General features: G+C 51.8%; 1 protein-coding gene across 2 annotated transcripts; it reads right to left on the bottom strand.

The window, feature by feature from the left end:
- Nucleotides 1–1,392: 1,392 nt before the first annotated feature.
- COX6B1 (cytochrome c oxidase subunit 6B1) lies at nt 1,393–9,347 on the bottom strand. 2 transcript variants are annotated; one of them, XM_006129011.5, is made up of 4 exons: nt 9,191–9,347; nt 8,467–8,579; nt 2,552–2,652; nt 1,393–1,633 (listed from the first exon to the last, which is right to left on the bottom strand). In XM_006129011.5, the coding sequence occupies exons 2-4, from the start codon at nt 8,570–8,572 to the stop codon at nt 1,580–1,582; spliced, it is 261 nt and encodes an 86-aa protein (XP_006129073.1). In that variant the 5' UTR covers nt 8,573–8,579; nt 9,191–9,347; the 3' UTR covers nt 1,393–1,579. The 2 variants fall into 2 exon arrangements, with proteins under 2 accessions (XP_006129073.1, XP_006129074.1); XM_006129012.4 differs by lacking the exon at nt 9,191–9,347 and adding an exon at nt 8,839–8,967.
- Nucleotides 9,348–17,996: the final 8,649 nt, after the last annotated feature.

Here is a 17,996-nt window from a genome sequence, read left to right as displayed (position 1 = left end):
TTTTCTGCAAAAGCACTTTTTGCGGAAAAGTATCCGTGGCCAATCTAGATGCCAGTCTAGACGCGCTTTTCCGCAAAAAAGCCCCGATCGCCATTTTAGCCATCGGGGCTTTTTTGCAGAAAACAGTTCCGTGCTGTCTACACTTTTGCCCGAACAGGAGCAGCAAGGTATTTCCGTAAGAACACTGATGATCTTACATGAGATCGTCAGTGTTCTGGCTGCTTGAATTTCCGCAAGTGTAGACAGCTGGCAAGTTTTTCCACAAAAGCAAACGATTTTGCGGAAAAACTTGCCAGTCTAGACACAGCCACTAGGACTCCCTGCAACAGAACAATAACGGCTCAGGTGTTAACACGGATGTTACCAGAGATGTGCTGACCATCCATCCTGCAAAATCCGGGACAGTCCCGGTTTTTAATCTCCTGTCCCAGTGTCCCCGTGAAGCACTGAAATAGCCTGAAAAGCCCCAAGACTCCACATGCAGCTGCACCCTGCTGTTTCCCCTCCTCTTCCCTTGCTGGGGGAATAGGAGTCGCGGACACATTCTGCTCTGTGGGAGCAGCCAGAGGCAGGGCCTGAGGGAGCACAGGAAAGCAAGTGATTTGCAACAGATGGGAACCCAGCATGGGGCTCAGCTGGACTGTGGGGGATGGGCAGGGAACCTGGGTGCAGGGCTCAGCTGAGCTGCAGGGAATGGGGGGGGAAGGCACAGGGAACAGATGAGCAGCTCAGCTGGGCTGTGAGAGGGGCAGGGAACAGGTGCAAGGCTCAGCTGGGCTGTTGGGGGAGGGGTACAGGAAACTGACCCAGGCAGCATTTCAAAGGGGCAGTGCCACACAGCTGGTCCCAGGCTCAGTGCAGTGCTGCCATGGCATTTCAAAGAGACAGCGCAGTGTGGAGCCTGGGGTTAGCTGGGAAATCCCAGGTTCACGGCTGCTGCAGGACGTGCCCCAGGGCTCTCTGTTCACAGTCCCTCGTATGGGGCTGGTGGCAGCCAGGGCTGCACATGGACTCCAAGTCTGTGGCCCTCCGCGACTGCTGAGGTTGCCTGTATCTACGGGCCACCCCGGCAACAAGCGTGCCAAGCTGAGCAGAAGTCTCACATGCCTGGTCTCTCTTCCACCCTGTGGGGAGGGGAAGACTGGCTGGACCTGGTGCCTCACTGAGGCAGGCAGGCATTGGAAGGGAGAGGTTGGATCAACCTCCCACTAGCATCAGGCAGGACTTTCCCATCCGGGGGAGGGAAATAGAGCCTAGGGGCCAGAGCACATCTGGGAGGAGGGGGGGGGGGGAGAATGGGGTGGGGTGGGGGGGGGGGGGAAGAATAGGGGCTGGGAGGAACGAGTTCCTTAGCACATCCCATTATGGCTCCCAAGGAACACGAGACATGGATAACAGGTTTCATCCCTTTACTTTTATCACCAGTTTGTAAGGCTCAGACTCTGTCCCAGGGCAGGACACTGAACTCTCGAGTGAAGACAAAGACAATCAAAGAAGCAGCCGGAGGCATTGGGCCGAGCAGAGCCACTGCCCCTTGAGGCAAGGGGGCACTAGTGGCCGACACACCGACACCAGCCAATCAGATCTTGCCGGGAAAGGTCCCTTCTTCCCTGCGTTCATCCCAGGCATTGACCTGAAAGAAACCAACATGCATCATGGGATCAGAAGGAAGGCGCTTGGGCTGGTGGCAGAATGGGATGGATGGAGATGGCCAGGGCTGAAGCTGGCTGAGTAACGGCTCTTTCCCTTCCTGCCTGGCAGAAAGCTGGAATTTTCGGCACCATTCTGACCGCAAGATAGAATTGTGATTAGTGCCTCATGGGAGTTGTAGTTCAAAGACTTCACATCTCCATTCTATATCAACTGGGCATGCGGATGGACTACAACTCCCATGATGCACCACAACCTTCTGTTGGGGGAAGCAATTCAGTCAGGGCATCCCCTGACCACAGTGCATCATGGGAAACAGAGGACAAGGAGGAGAATGTAGCAGGCCAGGGTCAGCAGCATGATTAACAGCAGCTGTTTAGCAGCACATGCTGCTGATTCACTCCAGACCCTGCCACCTTCCTAGTGGTTCCACTAGAGGAAGGGCAGGCACATGGGTGCAGTCCAGGACTTCCCATCCAGGGGACAAGGCAACTATTCCAACTGCCCTCCCCACAGGGGTGCTGCGACCAGAGTGAGGTGTGCAGGAACCCAAGTGGGGGGCAAAGATGGGGCACTGATCCACTCAGCTATGCTCCAATCAAGGGGACCCCAGCTGGAGATTCTTAAAAGGAACTTCCTGGATCCCACAATCCTTTGGGCCTGCAAGAGATTATGGGAGCCGAGTCTCTAGTGGGGCCACTGTAGTTAAAGGCACTCACACTCAGATGCATTTTGGCTTCCCAGAAATGCCAAGTGGCTCTTATGTCTTGTCTCTAGTTGGAATTAATGCAGGCCCAATCCTCTTCCCTACCCTCCTCACCCCGCTTTCTAGCCAAGAGCCTTCCAGCCCAGCTGAAGGAGAGACACCCAAGCAAACACCCAGCCTTCTGCAGCGACCTACCCAAGAGATGGGACAGAGGGACTTGTACACACGACGGTACCACTGGCAGCACGTGGCGTCAGCTCCCTTGGCCGCCATGGCTTTCTCGCAGCGATGGAAGTCTGAGAGAGAAAGGGGAGGGGAGAAATGTTCAAGTAAGGATGTTAAGTATCAGGTAATTGACTAATCAAACAGTTGATGCATTTTGCATCAACTAGTCAATAGGGTGTCTCCACCTCTGAAGTGCAGCAACAGCTCTAGGGCTGTTGCTATACTTCAATGGTGAAAGCACCAAATGGAGCCCAGGATCAGCTGGGGACTCTGAGTGGCACTGCCACTTTGAGACACCACGAGGAGCCTGATGCTGGGCTCCCCGCAGCTTTTCAAAGTAGCAGCGCAGTACGGAGCCTGGGGTCAGCATTTGCTTATTGGATAGTTGACTAGTCCTTCACTTCCGTAGTTTCAAGGCTAGAAAAATTCCCCAAGGGACACCCGCTGATGCTTTCCAGGATGGAGGAGCTGTTTTATGGATTCGACGTCCAGATGGGACCACTGTGATCATCTGCCTCCCATCTGCCATAACCGTCCCGGAGCAGATCTTTTAGGGAAACAGCCAGTGGGGACTTTCATCACCAGTGATAGTGAATCCGCCATGCTCCTTAGGGAACCGTTCCAGTGGTTAATACGCACAGGATTTCCAGGTTGACATTGTCTAGCTCCCACTGCCCGCCCCTGGATGGGGTTTGCTAGACTGAAAACCCACAAATATTTGTTCCCCAGCACAGGAACAGAAGCCCACATAGAATGTGGGTGAACAGTGGTTTGAAATCAAGTTTGGACTTTAGCAGGAGCAACCAGCCCAAAGCACGTGGCCAAAACGTATGAGATGGGGGAAGAGGAACAGCTGAGAGGAACAGGTAAGGATCCTTCGTGCTATCAGTGTTCTCACTTAAGAAAGAAGTTAAACAAGGTTAACTGCGTTGCAGCACAATACATTGACTATTTAAGAAATTGCTTCATCTGGGCATAGCTGAAGTCTGATAATTGCCAATGACATCACAAGTGTTCTCTGCTAGTACCCACCTGACCAGGTTGGAGGTGACAAAAATGGGACCAGGTCTAACACCACAGGTCTGCAGTGTAGAACAGTTCCTCGTGGATCCACTCCCCGCCCATGAAATAGAGTTATACTGACCTTAGTGCTATCTTTGAGGGAGGGAAGACTATGTGGACAGGAGAGCTCCTCCCATCAATACAGCTAGCACGGCTCAGGGAGGTGGACTAACTAGTCGACAGGAGAGCTCTATTGACGGCATAGGAACCTCTTCACTAAGCGCTGAAGAAGCATTTTAAGTGTCAACCTGCCTTGGCTCTAAGCCAGTGTTTCCTGTAAACTGTGCACTTGTGCTGCCGCTCAGGAGAGATTCAAATGCTGCCCAGCTGATCAGCAGACTCCCCGCAGCTAGATCTGTTTCCTATTGGTGGTGCACATTTATACATGCCTCGATGCACACAAAACTATTCTGCACATGGATGGAAAAGATGAGCGGAAACATTGAGTCTAGCCTGTTTGTAAGTATCTTGGTCAACTGCTTGTCAATGTTTTGTTGCTGTCTGGAGGCAGCAAGCTGCTTACTAAATAAGTGTCTTTAGAGTAACTGAATCAATACTGCTCGGCCTTTGGATCTGAAACAGGCATTTCTGGTTAGTGTCAGGGAAATTCTGTTGGTAATAGCTCCAGCTACTAGGTAGGTACTTGCAGACTGGGATCAAGCCACCTTTAATCTTCTCCCGAACCTAAACATTCTGAGCTACTGCCTAACCCTTTAAGTTCTCTAACCCATGAATTTTTCTCCTGGCTCTTCTCTAAACCTTTCCCAACTTCTCAGCCTCTGACTTGAACTGTGGTCGCACCTGTGCTGAATATAAAGGGAAAATCTACCGCCCGGCTCCTATTCAGGATTCCTCTGACACATCCCAGGACTGCAATGCCCCTTTCGGCCATACAGAATGTGCGTTCAGTTGATTACCTGCCATTACCCCCAGATCAGTTTTGGTCACTGCTGTCTGACTTCTTGCCAGTCAGTGCAGTGAAACAGACGTTTATTTTTGTGGCTGGTTCGGTATATCTCATGGGAGACTAACCACCAGTTCTGGGGTGTGTTTGCCCTGCGTCTTAGCAGTGTGTCCTCAATCTGACACGCCCAGTTTTACCCACTGAGGCTCGGCTCCTCTTATTCCCAATAGGGATGTTACATTGCGTTTAATCAGCTAATCAACTGGTCAATGGAATTTCCATCAACTACTCGATAAGGGGAAAAACGGCAGAGCTGCAGCGGGGTTAGCTCCAGGCCCCGGGAGCTAACCCCACTGCTGCTCTCCCTTTTAAATGAGAGAAGAGCCGTCCGATATGCTGATCAGGTGTTAACTAATGGCTTACATCCCTAATTCCCGAGAGAGAGCTCTCCCAAACGAAAGGCTGAGGGTTTCAAACACCAGCGACTGACAGCATCGGTGTAGCTTCCTTCAGGCCTAATAGTGACAGGTGCTGATCATGGGAAGTCAGTGGATATTGACAGCCAGGTGATAGCCCTTCTTCTGTACAGCCCCTGCGGACACAGCCTGCATCTCCTCTACTTTCTAATGCAGCTTAGATTGAGGGCTCGGCACTAATCTGCCCCCGCCCCCCATTACTGTAGTATCTGAGCACCTTTAAAAATTTTCCATGGATCAGTTTCACCAGAATTTAAGATTTTGCAGGAACATGCTGCTTTTGATCATTTTCATAAGAACGGCCTGACTGGGTCAGAACAAAGGTCCCTCTGGCCCAGCGTCCTGTCGGCCGACAGTAGCCAGTGCCAGGTTCCCGAGGGAGTGAACAGAACAGGGAATCATCATGTGATCCCTCCCCTGGCGCCCATTCCCAGTGTCCGACAAACAGAGGCTAGAGACAGCCTCCCTGCCCATTTTCAATGGGAAAGAGCCAAAACAAGTCCTTCTATCAAGGCAAAAAAGCGTAGTTGCTACTTTATCATATTAAAGCTAATACGTTAAAATATAAACAATTATAGATTATATTTATTAGCAAAGTCAAAGCAAAACATTGTGATGACTCTGAATCAAGTTGGGGGGGGGGGGAATTTTGTTCCATGGAGAATTCTGAAAATTCAACTTTTTGTTCTTATTTGGTATCAAAAAGTTCAGATTTTCCCACTAAAAAGAAAACCCAGCTTCTAACTGGCTCTGTTTTAATGGGTTTATTCTTACCACACTCCTGTGAGGCAGGGCAGTGCTGTTATACCCATTGCTGGGGAAACTGAGGTACACAGCAAGGCTAAGCAACCAACATCACAAATGGAGCAGGAACCAGGTCTCTGCAGTTCCAGGCTAGCAATGCCCTAACCACTAGGCCATCCATTATTTCATTACCGAGATAATATGTTAGCAAAGCACTGAAAAGAGGATATTTAAGCTGAATATTATTTAGGTCTTGTATGATAAAAACTAAAAAGCCCAGAGCTAGATCTTCCCTTGCAGTGCTAGAAACCAGACAACAGCGATATGGTTAAACACACATGCCACACGCAGATTTTGAAGGTTCTCTCCACCCTTCCCAGAGCACAATAATTCCTATTTTCCATCTTTCGCGGGTGAGATTTGAATGAAAGCTGCTGCAATATCACCCACACGGGCCCTGTTGAACTACTCACATGAGTAACAAGCTGAGACGTGGAGTAACTCAAGAGCCTGAGAAAAAATGAGGTGTTCAAAGCAAATCTGGATTCATGGATAGCTCTTCGGACCAAGTGAACTAGCCATCAGGAAGCACAATTCAGGATGGATTGCCTAGGACCAGATGGCACCACCAAGTTCGAGCAACTACAGCAGAGCATCTAATGAAGCCTTGTTAAGTTAGATTAACACCACCCTTGATCACCTTGGGGGCAGGATTTCTGTATTGTGCACTGCACAACAGCTAACACATCAACTGTCTCACTGGTGCCTCAAGCTTGCGGTGGCATGTGTCAGAGCTTTCTATTTCCTGGTTTTCAGAGCCCTCCCCTGCATTCTGGAGGGCAAGAGACAGGAACGGGCTGGCTTAAACTGCATGAAGACGACCACTGACATGCGCTTAATGGAATGTGAAACAAACTATTATTGCGCTCAACACATGAACGGCCAGGTACAATCTAGGGATATAAGCAAGTAATCGAGTACTCAACTACTCGCTCCCCGCCCCCGTATCAGAGGCAGCAAGGGGCAGATAAGCAGGAGCCAGTGCTAGGGTGGAGCTGGTTTAAAAGCCGGTTCCCAATACTGTCTCCATGCTGCTGCCTCTATCAGAGACAGCACATGGGGGGAGGGAGGGAGCCAGGGGAGGTTGCAGCGAAGCAGCCTCTGCCCCCGGTGGGCCCAGGCTCTCTGTGAACAGAGGCTGCTCCAGCAGCAGCCCCTGTCCATGGGTAGTCCCAGCAGGGGGAGGGTGGATCTGGCACAAGCCAGGATTGCTCAGTCCTGGCTCGCACTGGGTCCGAAAGTTACCCCCTGCTTACGCACCTGGCTTTTACTACATTTAAACTGCAGAGCCTCAGCAGGGGGACATAAGAACAGTCATACTAAGTCAGACCAAAGGTCCATCTAGCCCAGCATCCTGTCTGTCATCAGTGACCAATGCAAGATGCCCCAAAGGGAGAGAAGAGAACAGGGAATTTCAAGCAGTCCCTCTCCCATTACCCATTCCCAGCCTCTGACAGAGGCTAGGGACACCATTCCTACCCAGCCTGGCTACTAGCCATTGATGGACCTAATCTCCATGAATGTATCTAGTTCTTTCTTGAACCCCAGCCTTCACAACCTCCTCTGGTAAGGAGTTCCACAGGCCGACCCTGCACAGCATGAAGAAAAACTTCCTTTGGTTTGTTTTAAACCTGCTACCTATTAATTTCATTTGGTGGCCTCTAGTTCTTATGTTATGGGAACAAGTAAATAACTTTTCCTTATTCACTTTTTCCCACACCAGTCAAGATTTTATACACGTCTGTCATATCCCCCCTTAGTCTTCTCTTTTCTAAGCTGAAAAGTCCCTCTCTTTTAATCTCTCTGCATATGGCAACTGCTCCAAATGCCTCATCATTTTTGTTGATCTTTTCTGAACCTTTTCCAATGCCAATATATCTTTTTTGAGATGAGGTGACCACATCTGTACTCCGTATTCAAGATGTTGGCATACCATGGATTTATATAGAGGCAATAAGATGTTCTCTGTCCAGATAGCTCTTAGACTGGCACCAGTCAGGACTGAGGAAGCCTTCCCTCATTGACTAATGGCGTAGTTGAACAAAGAGGTAGTTGACCAGTCTCTTAACATCCTTAGTACAATCCTCCGGCCTAGGTTATCTAGTAGTTCAGACTATGAGTGAATAGGTCCTGCTAGCTTTTACATTTATTAATCACACCCAGGGGTCTTCAGAGGATCTACACACCATTCATGGAACCCTGTTATTCTGCAGATACCCCCTTATAGCCACAGACCAGGTGTGGATTGGTTGCGGATAACATTCTGTATCCATGTGGGGCTCTAAGCAAGTGTGAAGTTAAGTGGGTTCTTAGGTCTTTGCCAAATTAGAGCTTCGGGTTATAAATTCCTCAAGGCAAAGATTGTCTTTTCATGGCATGTGTACTAAGCACTCAGTACAATAGGACCACCCCATGGATTGAGGCCATTAGATGCTACTTTAACGATGCAGAAATTAGTTAGCTAAAGGAGGGGAAAGCAAAAGTTTTCATCATTGCCTTGGGATTTCTAACAATTTACAGACTATGAACAATCTAAACTATTGTCAGGAAGTGAAACATCCTAGGCTGTGTCACCACCAGTCAAAGCAAACAAGCTACATCAGAGTTCAAATCATCCAGCTGCTATTAGCCTCTCTCACCAAGGTAGTTCTGCCAGCAGTTGCGAGTCTGATTTTGATTTGGGAACCTGCTGTCGAATGGAGCAGTCCTGTAGTTGTCCAGCTTGGCCTGGATGCTGTCTGCCATTTTTGTTCTAGACAGAGGGAGGAAAAAAAATAATCCCATCATTTGTATTGTGGCAGCACTTTAAGATTCCTAACACAGCCTGCCCCAGCTAGGATTAGGGCACTGTTGTGCCAGGCACTGCAAGAGGCAGGCCCTGCCCCAAGGAGCTAACAATTTAGCCCAAGCAAACCCTCTGAGCCTGGAGCAGCAGGACCCCCCAGCAAACACGAGGGCATCCAGATCATCGGCATCTCCCCACTTCGCTCTGGGATCTGGGGGGGATTTACCGCTACGTTCCCACCCCAGGAAGCAGCAGGGGCAGCCCCCTTCGAGCTACCGCAGCCGCTGGCCCGTTACATCGCGACACCGAGCAGGGGGCGGAACGGACTCAGCAGGCGAGTCTGCACCGCGGGCCTGTCGAGCGGGGCGGGGCCTTGTGGGGGAGGGGCCCGCTGGCGCCAAGCAGGGAAGACCCCAGTTAACCGGCTCGATGCCGGGCTGGGGCCTCCCCGCCCCCGACTCGGGCCAAGCGGGGGGGGCTCCCGGCCTCCATCTCCCCCGCAGAGCAGCCCCCGGACACGGGCCCCCACCGCAAACAGGCGGGGGGGGGATCCGCCCCCTCCCCAGTCCCGGCCTCACCCGGCTCTGCCTGAAAGTGACTTTCACCCTGCGCCCGACGGCCGGAGACCGGAACCACAGAGTCGGGAAAGGCTAGAGCGGCGCCGGAAGTGACGATGTCAAGACGCGAGGTGCGGGGCTAGAGCGGCGCCGGGTAGCGGAAATAGCTGGGAGCAGCGCGAGGCCCCCTGGGAGAGTGGGCCGCCAGCGGCTACCGTATGACACGTAATACCCGGGCACACGGTGACCGTAATGCACATAATAAACCAGCACATGGAGGCGAGACTAGATACAGCGCCTGCCTCCCGCCCCCAGACCGTGCAGCGCGGGGTCCCAGAGCCGGGCCAGCCCCCTGCGCCGGGGGGCCCGGTGCCTCCGCCCCGCACTCGCTGGCAGCTGCACCTCCCCCTGCCCCGCTAGTCTTCCATGCCACGTGAAGGAGGCTGCTCGATGCTCTTCACGCCCCGGGGGCTGCTGCCGGGGTGCAGGTTCCAGGATATCCCTGGAGAGCAGAGCCCCATGCTGGGAAAAGCACCCGTGCAAATTTAGACGCTCTTTTCCACAAATGCTTTTAACGGAAAACTTTTCCGTTAAAAGCATTTGTGGAAAATCATGCCAGTCTAGATGTAGCCGAGTAGTATCGTAAACAGGGCAATTACTCTTGGCCCTAAGTAGGATGCATGCAGACAAGGCCCGAGAGTCAGGAATTGTTATGCAGAACAATGCAGATTAAGCCTAGTATGTGAGACCACGTCAAAAAAACACAGAACAAGCAGCCTTGTATTGGTACTTCCGTTCTGATAAGCAAAGAGTACAGATGCAGTCATAAAACTGTTAACTGCGCACGTAGCAGCAACGTCCTGAGTAGCAGGGTGTACCCCAAATAGGGGCATTGGGCATTTGACGTATCCTACGCAATACATAATCAATTGGTAAATATTAGAATGCACAAGTCTCGCTTTGCAATAAATTGGGTTTAGTAAGAACAATCGGTGGGAAGGAATGAGCAGAATTGACCCACACGTCCTGCTCCAGGTAACTAGAAGTGATTAGGCTCTTCACACCGGCTATGTCAGTGGTAGAGTTCCTATGGGTGGGAAAAGATGGAACCACGACCTCCTGCCTGGCACTGTAGGTAGCTTACGGGTGAGGTGTAAGTGAATTAGGGTTATTATTTTATATAGTAGATCTTTTAGTAACTGCTTTTGCATTGCTTTGCGCTGCTATTTGCTTTAGAATTTATCATATTCTAATATAATTTATCATATTTAAGGTTGTAAAACTTAAACAACTATATTAACTGCTTAAAGCTTGCAATAAATAAGAATGTGGTTAAGTAGCCCTGAAGTGTACTGGCTTTCCTTGGATCTAAAATAAATTGAACCACACGACATTAGCAGACGGCTCAGAGCCAGGCCCATAATCCAAGGGCTACAACAGCAGCACCTCCCCTGGCCCAGGGCAGCTCCTTCCCTGGAGGCTTTCCAGGTCCCACGACTCTGGAAAGCCTCTTTATTCCAAGGCAGCAGCCCTCAGGGGCCCAAAGCCTCTACGGCTCTTTCTGAGGCTCAGTTGTCTGCACAGGGGCCTTGCTGGGTTGAAAATGGGCGTCCGTGCATGTCAGCAGGCAGCTTCTGGTGTGCAGCTCCCAGTGTTAGCAGGGGAGCCGTGTTGCTTCCAGCAGAGAGATCTCCTGCTTCAAGTGGCTACGGGCCTGGGTGGAGGTTTGGAGCTGACAAACCGGAAGACTTGGGATGTCACTAGTTGCTGGGTCTGGTGCTGGGTTGCTCCTAAGGCACCTGCAGAGCCTTCATCCTGGACATCCTCAGGAGCCGAGTTGGGCGGCAGGCATCCTCATGGGCCTTTCCAGTCCCTCCCCAGCCCTACCCCAGCCAGAGCAGTCCCTCTTGTGATGGACCGGGCCCGGTCCGGGCACTGCTGAGGGCATCCGCTCAAGGCGAATTGCTCAAAACCAGGGCTGCTTACAGCCCCTTTTCCAAACAGGTCACAAACCAGTCCCACCGAGCACTTCAGCTGCCAATCCAGCCAGTAGGAAGCCTCACGAGCAAAACCCCTCAGACACCCCAGCTCTCCCTGTACCACAATCAGCCCCGGGCCTAACACAGGTGAGGGGTTCTAGAACCCAATCCCACCTACCCCGAACGGGTTCTCCCGGTCCCAAAGAACCAGCCAGATTCCCAGTCAATTTACACTTTAGATCAGCAGTTCCCAACCTTTTCCGGATGCGGACCCATTTTGACAATTCAGGAAGACAAAGGCTATGTCTAGACTGCAGGCTTCTTTCGAAAGAGGCTCTTTCGAAAGATCGCGTCTAGACTGCAGGCGGATCTTTCGAAAGAGAAATCCGCTTTTTCGAAAGAGAGCACCCAGCGAGTCTGGATGCTCTCTTTCGAAGACGGCCTATTTACATTGAAGAACGCCTTCTTTCGAAAGAGGAACTTTCGAAAGAAGGCGTTCTTCCTTGTAAATTGAGGTTTACCGCCATCGAAAGAAAAGCCGCGTTCTTTCGAAATAATTTCGAAAGAACGCGGCTAGAGTCTGGACGCAGGGGAAGTTTTTTCGGGAAAAGGCTACTTTTCCCGAAAAAACCCCTGAGTCTGGACACGGCCTTAGTGACCCAGGGCAATTGAAAAAATGTGTGAATGGCTCCTTAAGAGCCACCTGGGGAGACACCTGGCGACCCTTTTGAATGTAATGGTGACCCATATTTGGGTCCCCACCCCTAGGTTGGGAAACCCTGTTTTAGATCTTACCCACTAGATCACGCTGGGCCAGTCCTTTAGAATCTAAAATGGAAGGGTTTATTAGTAAAAGAAAGAAAAGGTTGAGAGTGAGGTTAAGGAGAATACCTCACATGCACCCATCACCCAGTTCTTGATGCAGGCTCTCAGCAGAGATGTTACAAGCTGCTATCTTAAAAGTCTCTGGTGTACACTGTATGTCAGGACGGGTTGACAATCCTTCCCGCTCGCTGTCCCTTGCAAGGCTGCATCCGGGATCAGTGGCAGAATTGAAGACAAGATGGAGTTTGCCTCATGGCCCTTTATAACCGTTCCTGGTACCTTCTAAGCTGGAGCGGGTCACATGGCCAAGTGACCTATCCCCGTGTCCTGTGTCAGTGGCCATTAGATGCAGATGGTCTGCGGGTTTCCAGACGCATTCCTCAGGTGTGTGTTGGGCACCTTGAGAGCCATTGTCCCCGGACCTGTGCTAATTAGCATCGTCATTTGTTGGACAATCCTTCTTTCCAACAGGCAGCCCAGGCCCACTGCTCTGTCTTTGACAGAGAACATTCCCAGTATCAGCACAGAGCCCTATTCACAACTCCACATACAGACATCACACAAGTACACGAGTAGCACACACAGAATCAGGAGAAGAGGAGCTTTCATTTGACACCTCACACAACCCCCTTTGTATAGATTTTGGGGCAAATACCTCCCCCCCCCCGCCATGGGTGCAGCAGTGATCTGGCTACTCCCCTTAAAATCCACTAACGGGACACCTCCTTCCCCACAAGGGTGCAGGAGCCAGCGACACCCTGGCAGGAGTTCATGGCACGGGCTGCTCCCAGCCTGGTGCTGCAGTACCTGGGGAGCCTCCTTCTAGAGCGGGGATCAGTCGCAAAGCCCATCAGTTGCTGGCTCAAGCAGCCCCCTCTTCCCGGCCAGGCTAGAGAAGGAACCAGTCGCCGGGCTCCGCCCCACGTCAGTTCCACCAAGTCCCTGGGCATAGAAAGACCAGGGCCCCCTCGGGTCCCATTGATTCCCATGCTCAGCAGCCCACAGGGCTTGGCCCAGCTCAGCCTGGGTGGGACCAGGCTCCCACAAGGGAAGGGCTGGGAGCCCCAGGCCTGGTACGTTTCCAAACGCCCTGGAGACAGGTTCTGAAAAAGCCCTGTCCAGCCGGGGAGCCAGGGCTGCTGGGGGCTGTTTGCAAATCCCCTCTCCTATGGCAGAGACTCTCCCCAAACAGACGGGGGAGCCCCAGAGGAACCTGCACATGCTGTAGGGGAGGACCTGAGGAGCCGCCCTGCCCTGGCCGCAGGAGGGGATGGCGCTGGGTGATCACCTGGCTGTGAAAACAAGGGTCTGTCTGGCTGCCGAGGGAGGCAGAAACCCAGCCAGCGGCAGGGGGCAGACGGCACCTCCCAGCTCCTGACAGCTGGCACTTGCACACCTCCAAGAGCCCTCCCCAGGCCCAGGGTGTAGGGACTGGGGCCCAAACCCTGCTGATGGGAATCCGGCCTGGGGTCATTGTGAAGCTCCTGGCTCCAGATCACATCAAGGTCAGAGCCATGGATGGGACCCAGCAATGCCTCTTTCCAGGCCCCATTGCTAACCACTGCTGCATGCTGCCTCCCACCTCTGGCCGTTCCCACCAGGCCCACATGGCCAGTCCCCTACTCTGCTGGAGTGACTGGAGCATGGGTCTGGAGGCCAGGACTCCTGGAGTCCATTGCGGGTTTTCCTATTGACCGGGGTCTTTGGGAAGCTGCTCCCCTTCTCTGGCTCAGTGGGGCTCCCATCCCTGAATGGATTGAAAAAAGACAAAGGCTGTAACGTGGCTCTCACCATTTCCGGCTCCACTAAACAAAACTTTTTAGCTGGGTTTAGAATTCTGGGCACTCAACAGCTTGAAGCATCTCCCTTTCTCTCCCCATATCTCAGCCAGGCTCACGGCTGCCCGGAGCTAGACTTCCATCCCTATGTCTATTGCACAGACAGGGACGCTGAGGCACAGAGAGGGGAAATGACCTATCAAAGGTCCTGCCCAGCAAGGCAGTGGCAGAGACAGGCCACAGTCCTGACTCCTGTTCTAACTAACAGACAATAAGCCCCCAGGAGCAAGACAGAGCCCAGGAATGAAGATGGTGAGAAAGGGTCATTTTCTGTCAAAACATCCTAGCCAGACTAAACCAGTGGGTGTGTCTAAACTACATGGCTCTGTTGATGGAGCCATGTAGATTAGGCTGATCGGCAGAGGGAAATGAAGCCGCGATTTAAATAATCGCGGCTTCATTTAAATTTAAATAGCTGCTGCGCTCTGCTGATCAGCTGTTTGCCGGCAGATCGGGGCAGTCTGGACGCACCGCTTTCGACAAGGAAGCCTTTATTTTCCGAAAAACAAGGCTTTATTTTCCGAAAGATCCGCGTCTAGACTGGCGCTTTTTTCCGGCAAAGCTCCGAGCCGGAAAAAAGCGGCAGCCATTTTTATGCTAATGAAGTGGGGGAGATTTAAATCCCCACTTCATTTGCAATTGCGATGTCTAATTTGCATCCCTTTTACGAAAAAGGGATGCAGTCTAGACACAGCCCTGAGTGTTTTCTGGAAAAGGTGGCCTTTTTTCGAAAAAACTTCATCTGCACCTAGACTGCTGTTGTGTTCGTTTGAAATTAAATCGAAAGAATGCCGGTTTTTTCAAAATCAGTAAACCTACTTTACCAAGAAGAATGCCTGTTTTTGAAAGAGCTCTTTTGAAGAAAGGCGTTCTTGACCGCAAACAGGGCTTTTTCAAAAGAGAGAGTCCAGATTGCCTAGGTGCTCTCTTTCGAAAAAGTGGCTTGCTTTTTCGAAACCCTTGGGGGTGTCTAGACAATCTCTTTTGAAGGAGGCTTGTAGTCTAGACGTACCCTTTGTGTCACTTATTTCGAGTCAGTTTCGAAATAAGGTGCTATTCCAAAACGCCTCAACGCTTGTGCAATGAGGTTTGCAGGGACATCGGAATAGTGAGCCCCTTGTATTTCAATATAACGGGCTTGTTCTTAAGATACAGAATAGCAGTGTAGATGTAGCCTAAGAACTCTTGCACAAGAACATGTCCACACTGCCATGTGCTTTTGCGCAAGAGCATCCATGGCAGTGTGGACGCTCTCTTGTGCAAAAAAGCTCTGATGGCCATAGGGCTTTCTTGTGCAAGAAATCCCTGCCGTGCATCCACACTGCCCTCTTGAGCAAGGGGGCTTACACTTGTTAGAAAAGAGCGTAGGTCTTGCGCAAGAAGCCCTGTCTTCCAATGCCATACTGAAAATCTTCTTGTGCAAGAGCAGGCAGGCAGTGTGGACGCTCTGCGGGTTCTTGTGCAAGAATGGCCGTTCTTACACAAGAACCCACCAGTGTAGACATAGCCTAAGGCTGTGTCTAGACTGGCAAGTTTTTCCGCAAAATCATATGATTTTGCGGAAAAACTTGCCAGCTGTCTACACTGGCCGCTTGAATTTCCGGAAAAGCGCTGACGATCTCATGTAAGATCGTCAGTGCTTTTCCGGAAATACTACGCTGCTCCTGTTTGGGCAAAAGTCTTTGTCCAAAAGACTTTTGCGCAAAAGGGCCAGTGTAAACAGCACAGTCGTGTTTTCCGCAAAAAAGCCCCGATGGCGAAAATGGCGATCGGGGCTTTTTTGTGGAAAACCGCGTCTAGATTGGCCACGGACGCTTTTCCACAAAAAGTGCTTTTGCGGAAAAGCATCCTGCCAATCTAGACATGCTTTTCTGAAAATGCTTTTAACGGAAAACTTTTCTGTTAAAAGCATTTTCGGAAAATCGTGCCAGTGTAGACGTAGCCTAAGTGTTTAAGAAGAACTTAACCATCAGAGGCTATGTCTAGACTGCAGAGTTATATCGGAAAAAAACACGCAAACTACGAACCCCAATTTGTGTATCTTTTTCGGCTTTTTTTTTGGAAGAGGCTTTTCAGAAATTTGGCCCATCTACACGGGGCTGAATTTCGGAAAAAACTCCTCTTTCGGAACATCCTTTCTTCCCCATACAGTGAGGAATACAGGGATGCTGAAAGAATGCCTCTGCTTTTTTGGAAACTGTTCTGAAAAAGCAGGCACGTTCCTTGGACGCAGCAGAGCTTTTCTGGGATACCGCTGGCATCACAGAAAAGCTCTGTAGACATAGCCAGAGAGAGTGAGAGAGAGGAACTGCTCAGAGACAGAGTGGGGAGAAGTCAAACACATCTTTGATTATAACTTATTTCTTTGGTTTTAAAAGAGAACCCAAAGGACCCAAGTCATCTTCCTCTAGATCAGAGCTGGGCAAGATGCGGCCCGGGTGCCAGATCTGGCCTGCCTAACACTTGGATCCGGTCCACGAACTGTATCTGGTCACTTTCTATTTATATCCTGCTGCCCGTAGGATTACCAGATGCTTTCAAAAAAATACTGGACACACTTCATCTTAGATCGGGGGAGGGGGGGACAGCCAGGAAGGGAGCAGGGCAGCCTGGGAGGAGGTTGGGGGGAGTGGGGTTGGCTGGGGGAGATCCAGGGGGGGCGGGAACCGGCCAGCGAAAAGCAGGGCTGGCCAGGAGGAGGTCGGGGGGCATGGGGCTGGCTGGGGGAGATTATGAGGAAGGAACTGGCTGGCGGGAAGCAGGGTTGGCTGGGAGGAGGTTGGGGGGAGTGGGGCTGGCTGGAGGAGATCGGGGGGGCGGGGACCGGCTGACGGGAAGCAGGGCTGGCCGGGAGGGGGTTGGGGGGAGCGGGGCTGTCCGGGGGGAACCAGCTGGTGGGGAGCAGGGCTGGCCTGGGCACATGCAGATCCGGGGGTGCTGCCCATCTCACACACAGTCCCAGTGGGGCACATGGGCGAGTCCAGCCCCGGGGATTCCATCCCGCCCCAGCCTCACCCCCCATCTACTGCGTAGTTGCGTACTGCCTGGCTGGTAGACATGCTCATGCAATGTGAGTGTGTCTACCAGCCAGGCAGTATGCAACTACATACTGCTACTCATGATGATAATAAAACTTATTTAATTAGAAAATACCCAACATTTCTATGTCTGGTGTTTTCTCAATTTGTTTCCCAGACACAAAGCTCAAATACCAGACTGTCTGGTTCAAAACCGGACACCTGGCAACCCTAACTTCCCACGCCACTGAATTTCCAGGCAGTCCTGCTACCACATTTCCTGGGAGCCACCTGGGGCTGCTGTGGCTATTTCAAGGGCTCCTGGTCATCACGCTACAATGTCAGGAGCCAGAGCTGTGAGCCCTAGCAATAGCCACAGTAATCCTGGCCAGCTCTCAGACAATGTGGTAGCGGCAGGGCCAGGAACCAGGAGGAGCCCTTGGCTGTTTTTAATTCAAAGCCTCTGGCCTCAGACAACTCTGGGGGGAGGCTAGTCCCCAGCTCTGCCCCTTCCACCCGAAGCCCTGCTCCTTCCTGGAGGGGCTGGTCCATGGCCATGTAACAACATTCATTAAGTGGTAACTTTCTAATTATTGCCCACCCCTGGTTTAGATGGCCCCATGGTTGCCCAATCAGCGTTGAGCCACCGAGAGGTGGGAGAGTCACACAAGGTGACCCAAAGATGGGCCAGGACACCACCACAAGGGATCCCTCTCAGAGCGCCATTCCAGCCCCACCTCTGTGTGAGGGCCTCCCACCAAACTCACACGGCTCCTGGTGCTGGGAAGGGAGCAGAGGCAAGAAACCAAGAGAAAGGAGGGAGGGGTGGGGGGAGAGGGAAACCAGAGAGGAGATGTCCCAGCGTCCCCAGTGATTCGAAGGGAGGAAGCCCTAGATGGAGGGGGAATGTCCACCACTTCTCCAGTTTTCTGTGTCTAGAATTCAGCCGGTATCTGGTTATTTCAAACTGAGCAGGTGCCAGGCCTCTTGGAGGCTCTTCCCTTCTAAGCAGGGGCATCGGTTTTCCAGCAAACTCAGTAACAGGAAAGGAGGAAACTCCAAGGATGGTCCTCCTGGTGCTCACCCCTGGGAAGGGCCACACGCTCTCAGCCCTCAAGGAGAGACTTGCTGAGGTAAAGCCACAAGGCTGCCCCAGCCCTGCCCCCCT

The sequence above is a fragment of the Pelodiscus sinensis genome, chromosome 22 (genome assembly GCF_052426305.1).
Source record: "Pelodiscus sinensis isolate ZL-2025 chromosome 22, ASM5242630v1, whole genome shotgun sequence".
Lineage (NCBI taxonomy): Eukaryota > Metazoa > Chordata > Testudines > Trionychidae > Pelodiscus > Pelodiscus sinensis.
This window is presented reverse-complemented; position numbering and strand designations above follow the sequence as displayed.

Excerpts from the sequence above, each read along its gene's own strand:
- COX6B1 (XM_006129011.5), bottom strand. The coding sequence starts at position 8,572 with ATGGCAGACAGCATCCAGGCCAAGCTGGACAACTACAGGACTGCTCCA. Across the intron at positions 2,653-8,466 it reads CTGCTGGCAGAACTACCTTG|ACTTCCATCGCTGCGAGAAA; the intron begins GTGAGAGAGGCT and ends TTTCTCTCTCAG. Across the intron at positions 1,634-2,551 it reads CCCTCTGTCCCATCTCTTGG|GTCAATGCCTGGGATGAACG; the intron begins GTAGGTCGCTGC and ends GGTTTCTTTCAG.